A 7,168-nucleotide genomic window follows, 5' to 3' on the forward strand; every position below is an offset into this window, starting at 1 on the left:
TCATCTTTGAGCTTGTCCTTTTCGGCTTCGGCACTCAAAGCAATTTTTGCACGCCTCGGAGCATTCGTTCTGCACAGCCGACAAACGGATAAACAATTGATCTGCGCGATCCAGCTCGGAAGAAAGACTAGCAACAGAACGTGTGTACCGATCATTGGCCTCCAGTACTTCGTTCCTCAAACGAGCATTGGCAGAACGCATCTCGGATATGATCGAGTCCCGAGAGGCGAGTTCCTCGTCCTTGGACTGAAGAAGAGACTTCAGCGTCGCGACTTCGTTCTCTAAACTCGAGATACGAGCTTGCACTTCGGGGGCAAGAATAGGCGGAGGTGCAGGACGATTCTCGTACTTCTGCCAGAGGGCTGTCATCTTCACAAGAAGCTGTCAAGAGAAAAGTAAGCAAAGTCAGAATCAAGATGCAAGCAGAATGAAAAGGCCTAGCTCCAAAAACTTACTTGATAATGGGAGATAAGAATACCTTGAGCAAGCTTCTCGGGAGAAGACTTCCCAGCATTTCCCAGATACCCTTCGGGGATTAGGTTCTTTATAGCCTCCATTGGATGACCCAAAAGACCCCTGCCCAAAACTTCGAAACCGGCGGAGACCCTAGAGGAAGAGCTAGGACCCACATGAGGTACAGCCCCTACACTTGGAGCCGCTTCAGACCCGTCAGATCTTAATCCAGAAGGGCTGGCCTCGACACGAGTAGAAGTCTCGGGAAGCACACCTGCTTCAGGGATAACATTCTCGGAGTCGATCCGAGACTCCTCAGGCACTCCGACATGGGGAGTTACTTCGGGTTGACCTGCACCTTGAACTTCAAAAGTAGAGCCCGGTACCTCCTGATCAACCACTTCCCGAGAGGCGCTAGGCTCTTCGACATTTTTAGCCTCAGGTACTCCAGTAGGAGTCTCAGGTTGTATAGGCGCAGAACATGAAACTTGGGGGGTGGTATGCCCCGTTTCACGATTTTCTTCAGGAAATGGTGGTGTGTCTGGACGTTCCGAAGAAGGAGTTCGGGGAGTACCTTCGACTTCAGACTCCTCAACAAGAGGCTCAGCTCGGGGGGTGCCAACTTCCTCATCCATCTCTTCAAGAGATTCACCACTTGAAGCAGTAGGCTCTTGGCGCACTTCCTCGGCATCGGAAGGTCTTATAACCGCCTTACCCCACATCCGCTCGGCCTCCAAAAGTTTTTGAGCGATTCGGTCCTGGGCTGTGAACTTCCGCTTCCTGGCTGGATGCTTCACCCTGCGCGTGACGGGAATGTCTCGGGCCTCAGGTACATTCCCATCTCCTTCTCCAGACCCCTCGGGTTCCGGGGCGTCCGCTGTCGAAGTCCCGAGAGGAGGTTCAGCAAAAGAAGTTTCTGCACATTGTTCACCCTGGAACGAGGCTTCGGAGCCGGACTCATCCCTTAAAACAAAAGAGGGAGCAGCACTCGCTTCTGGTGTAGGAGAAACTTCTGGAATGAAACCCCGAAAACTTGCCGATCCCTCTTCAACGTTCACTCCCGATGACGGAACCGAAGGGGGAGTCCTCCTGGCTTCCAGAGCAGCTAGGGGAATGCTCTGTTTCTTCCGCGAAGGGACATCCTCGGAAACTTGCTCGGAACTTTTGAAAGGCCTCTTCTTAGTAACAGGCCTCGGAGATGGAGGGGCGTCATTCCTCTTCTTAATAGCCCCTCTCTTGGTAATCAGCTGCTTGTCTCTCGGGATGTCGTATCCGAGAAATTGCCTTAAATTCTCCTTGGTGACAAGGTTATCAAAATCAACCTCTTCAAACTTGTCAGCCTTAACCCTGGCAGCGGACCATCCACTTATCTTCTTGACATCCTCCATTTCGGATACACTGAGTGAAGGGGGGTCGCTTCGATCAGGTCGTAGCAATTGCCAAGTCCGAGGCATCATACGGTCTTCAGGAAGAAGAGTGCCTTCGGGGCATTCCCACACCCCGGAAACTCTGAAAAATTGCATCTCCCAGAATTTGTTGTTTGTTAGCCCACTCTTAAGCTTAATGAAGACAGGCGGGTGACGAACGCAGAGTTCAATCATCCCCTCTGAAGTTTGCCTCGGCCTGTAGATGTTGAAAAATTGCAGGATATTCATCTCCTTTTTCAACACGAGTCTCCAAAGGATATAAGAAGCGAACAGATACCTCCAGGCATTGGGCATAATCTGACTGGGTGCAACCATCAAGAAAAGGGCAAAATCCCGAGCGATCTCTGGAAATGGTAACCGTAACCCAGCAAGAAACATCCTCTCATACAAGGTAATATCGCCGCCGTTGATGATCCGAGCTCCAGGCGCCTGATAGAACATCTTCACTGTTGGAGGAATTTCATAGTTCAGACGAAGAACACCCTCATGCTTCGCAAAAAGAGCAGTTTCCACCCTACTCTCCAGGGGAGAGAGATCCACGAAGCCATCGGACCTTTTCGTCCGAGCCCGAGACGTAGCAGGAACGACCGAACCAGCTTTCTTAGGGGCCATGGAAGAAAAAAGAAAAGAAGAAATAGAGGGTACAGGGAAAGAAAAGAGTTGAGGAAGAAGACGACAATGGAAGATCGAGAAAAAGAATTGTCCAAGAATGAATAGTATTCGAAACTTTAAGTATCCCCTCTCCACGTGTCTGAAATGCCAAAGGGCGCCATCATTTCAAAATTTCCGAAAGTTGAAAAGGCGCACCTTCCGTATTCCAGAATTAAATGCACTGCCTCGACCATGCCGTTTCATGATGACAAAAGGGCGGCGGTACAGAGCTGACGTCGTCATTGGAAAAAGAAGCGGTAAGATTTAAATATTTGAACTGTTGAAAAGACGCGCCCTGCACAGCATCAGGTACAGACTGGCAGCCGGAAAGTAATTCTCTTATTTCCGTTTATTTCTGAAATCAGAGAATTAGGGGGGTAACTGTTAGGGATAAAATCAACCCTAGAGACACGTGGATCCAATGACATCTCGGAGTTATGTCTCGGACATTTGTTCTGCACAGTTCCGCCCAGCGAAGGGAAGGTCGTTTAGGTCCAAAGACATCTCGGAGATATGATAATGTCTCGGTCTTAACATTCCAGGTTACGGTATATATAATATCCTGAGATCTCCTAGCCGAAACGAAGTGAACATATCTCGGATATTTGTGTCTCGGAGTAATAACGCCTCGGTATGATATCGAGTCAGTGTGATATCCCCTCGGGGTGATACCCATTGGATGTGTCAACATCTCGGAGTATAAACATCTCGGACTTACACAACCCCGTTATGGTGCGAATATATCCCGAGATCTCCAGGTCGGAGCGAAAACATCTCGGATATCGTCACCTCGGAGGTTGGCTGAAATGTGCTACAGTCTTCTAAAAGGTGTCATGCGCCACACTCGTCTTAGAGTGCGATAAGGATAGAATCCCAGAAGATCAGGGATAAACTACAGATCCTTAATTTATGGGATAGAATGGTTATTGACACGGAATCAAGTTTAAAGAAGTACAAACGCAATCAACTACGGACTTCACACTCCTACTCGAATTCCCTGAAGATATGATTAAAATTCAAACAGGCTAGGACTCAAACTCCTAATCCAACTAGGTGTCAAGAAGGTCCGGCCTATAAATAAAGACCGTCACACCAGGTATGAGAGAACGAATTCTCTAAGCTCTTGAGATTAAGATTCAGAATACTCTGCAGAAAACTTTTTAGACTGACTTAGGCATCGGAGTGGGCGTGGTCGGCACCCCCGACGAGTTGTTTGTTCCTTTTTGCAGGGTTGAGGTATTCGGTAGAAATCAGCAACGAATCTTTAGGCGACACGTCACCATACCGGAAACTGTACCAACAGAATGTTTTATGGATTATTTGTTCTTTTATGTGATTTACACTATTTTCACTTATTTTTTGGAAGTGTTATTCTCCTTTTGAAATTCAAAAAAGACAAAATTTTATTTGATTATTGTGCACAAAAATAATATAAATGCTTTTAAAACACTAAAAAGTTAATTAAGCATTAAATTTGAAATGCTTTTTTTTTTTTTGAATATTCAAAATTATATGGATTTTATTTTTATTGAAACATAATATATAGGTATGTATCGCACTAACAATATCATAAATTCCTATTATTAATGCTTTGATAATCAAATTCCAGGTTTTTCTCTTACTATTTTTTTTTTCTTTGCACTTCTTTCCATTTTAAACTACACATATGAGAATATTTTGAATGCTTTAATTTATATGGATTAAAACTAAAATTATGGTTCTTTTGATAGTAAAATTTTATGTGATTTATAAATTTATGCAATGTTCTTTGTACAATGGAGAATTATGACACGTGGCGTGAACCCATAATTTTTAAACACTGAACCGGTTTTTTAAGTAAAAAAAAAAATCGGTGAATTTTAAAGGTTGAACCATTTTGGTCATGATTTTAATAAATTTATTGTGCTTTAATGAAAAAGATCGTGTGTTAATCTTCATGAGACCAAAATAATGATTTTTTTTTCGCATTATATCATTAAGTGTTATTATAGCCGCATTGAGTTGTGAAATTTTTTATAAAAAAATTAAAATTAAAACCATGCATTAATTCTAAGTGGTCAGATTTTTTTTTTCTCCAAAATTTTATTTCAAAATTTTAACGTACAATATTATGGTTTCAGAATTTACAACTCTTTAAAATTATAGAGAGACAAAATTTAAAACTAAGAACGTACTATATTAACTATTCATAATTGACCGTATAAGTATTACATGCATTAATTTTAAAGAAATCGTACAAGTAAGCTGAAAAGTCATATTACTCTCTTAGATTGGTTATTTATACCTCTTTCTCTTTAGGGTTTGAAACATCTTAAATTGTGAAATCAAGAGTATCCGGCAGCGACATTCAAGAGAAGAACAAAGTGTTAAAGTACTTAATTTTATTTTGAAGGACTTGGCTTTCTTTTTTTCTTTTTCTTTTTTTGGTTTTGTGGAGGTTGAAGGACTTTGTGTTTTATGTATTTTTATAATTAGAATCTAGATATTCTCCTGCTATTTTTTTTTTCTTTATACTTTCCGTTTTCAACCATGTCTACATATGGGAATAAATTTTCAAAAAAAATGTTTATTTTTCTCTGTATTTTTTTTTCCTAATGTTCAGAATTATTTGTGTTTTATTTGTATTGAAATATAATAGGTATCACACAAAGATTCCTACTAATTTTGTATTAATGCTTTAATATTTAGATTAAACTATGTATTCTTCTTCTTCTTCTTCTTCTTTTTTTTTTTCTTTATACTTTTCATTTTAAACCATGTATACCTATAGGAACAAAGATTTAAACATGTTTTAATTTATACGGATTAAACTAAGATAAAGACTTATGTTTTCTGTAATATATATTTTTTTTTATGTGATTTACTCCATTTTTAGCCATTTTTTGAAAGTGTTTTTATGTTTGTGAAAGCAAAACAATGCACAAATTTATTTGATTATTATGCATAAAATGAATATAAATACTTTTGAAACACTAAAGAGATATTAAGCATTGTAATGAAATATTTTGTTTTCTTTTGAATTCGTAAAAAAAATATTTTGTTTAGTTCATTAAGTAAAAAAAATATTTTGTTTAGTTCTTTCAGTATTATTTTAAATGTTTATAATTACTTGGATTTTATTTGTATTTAAATATAATAGGTATCACACTAACAATATCATAGATTCCTGCTAATTTTTTATTAATGCTTTGGTAATTAGATTAAACCATGTTTTCTTCTTGCTATTTTTTTTTCTTTATAAACTATTCATACGGGCTCAAAGATTTTAACATGTTTTAATTTATATGGATTAAATTAAAATTATTTTTTAGTTCATTTGAATGTTTTATGGAATATTTTTGTTTTCGTTTGTATAATTTACTCGATTTTTAGCCATTTTGTTTAGTTTGCTATGTATTTTTTTAGAATGTTCAGAATTATATGGGTTTTATTTGTATCGAAATGTACTATGTATCACACCTATAATATTAAAGACTCCTACTAATTTTTTTTTATTAATGTTTTGATAATCATAATCTATAGGTTTTCTTCTTGCTTTTTTTTTTTTTTTTTTTTTTCTTTCTTTATACTTCTTTTCATTTTAAACTACTGATATGGTAACAAAGATTTTAACATATTTTAATTTATATGGATTAAAATAAAATTAAGAGTCTCATTTTTTAATATATTTGAATGTTTAATGGTTTTTTTTTTGTTGTATGATTCACTCAAATTTTTTTTGAAGTGTTTTTCTTTTCTTTTCTTTTCTTTTTTGCTTTTGAAAGCAAAAAATTATTTGATCAAGCATTGAACATGATGTGAGAGGATTTATTTGATTTCATTAAATGTTGAGTGAAAAAATTTGTTATATTTTGTAGGATTTGGCTTAGGTGCTGTAAAAAAAATTATAGCACCATCTTGACCATTGAAAAAACTACAGCACATATGCTGTAATATTTGAAATTTAGATTTTCTTTATGCTATTTTTTATTTTTATTTTTTTATACTTCTTTTCGTTATAAACTACACCTATGTGAACAAATATTTTAAAAAGTGTTACTTTTTTGGATTAAAATAAAATTAAGGGTCTTAACCTTTATTGTCTTTTTTATTGGAAGATGTGTGATAATTTTTTTTTTTTAACAAGCATTTTTTAACCTATAATAAAAAAGTACGATGAAGATGTGTTTAAATTCTGAAACTAAATTATAATGAAGAATCTCACGCATAACGCGGATTATGAGCTAGTTAGAGATGATTTTCGAGTTTCATTGTATCTCGAAGTGTTCCCCCCCGGGGGCAAATAATTTCTTAAGATAAAACAACTCAATAACCCACCCCATGAGCATTTAATTTTCTGTTTTTTATTTCTTATCTAACAAACAACCCCCAACATCCTCAGCATTCCTCACCAAGATTTCCATTTCTTTCAAATTTTCCCAGGCCAATACTGTTGACATTATCTGATCCCCCATACAAGCATCGACCACCTCCACGCCTGGAAACAAGAAAGTAAAGATGGTAAACACCCCTCCCTAATTTCTCTCCTTTCTTTCTTGTATGTAAAATGTACAAAAAGATAATAAAAGAGTAAGTATGCGACCAATAAGCCAGTGTCTTGCTGAAACTGCACTATGTTTGCTCATGGTACAGGCCAG

The 7,168-nt window shown here is 37.5% G+C and overlaps 1 protein-coding gene across 1 annotated transcript; it reads right to left on the reverse strand.

The window, feature by feature from the left end:
- On the reverse strand, positions 1-1,841 carry LOC133866254 (uncharacterized). Its single transcript, XM_062302786.1, has 2 exons — positions 479-1,841; positions 1-362 (listed from the first exon to the last, which is right to left on the reverse strand). The coding sequence occupies exons 1-2, from the start codon at positions 1,839-1,841 to the stop codon at positions 1-3; spliced, it is 1,725 nt and encodes a 574-aa protein (XP_062158770.1).
- Between the last annotated feature and the right edge of the window lie 5,327 nt (positions 1,842-7,168).

Source organism: Alnus glutinosa, chromosome 4 (genome assembly GCF_958979055.1).
Source record: "Alnus glutinosa chromosome 4, dhAlnGlut1.1, whole genome shotgun sequence".
NCBI lineage: Eukaryota > Viridiplantae > Streptophyta > Magnoliopsida > Fagales > Betulaceae > Alnus > Alnus glutinosa.

Coding starts and splice junctions, on each gene's coding strand:
- LOC133866254 (XM_062302786.1), bottom strand. CDS start 1,841: ATGGAGGATGTCAAGAAGATAAGTGGATGGTCCGCTGCCAGGGTTAAG. Junction 363..478: donor TCCCGAGAAGCTTGCTCAAG/GTATTCTTATCT, acceptor TGAAGATGACAG/CCCTCTGGCAGAAGTACGAG.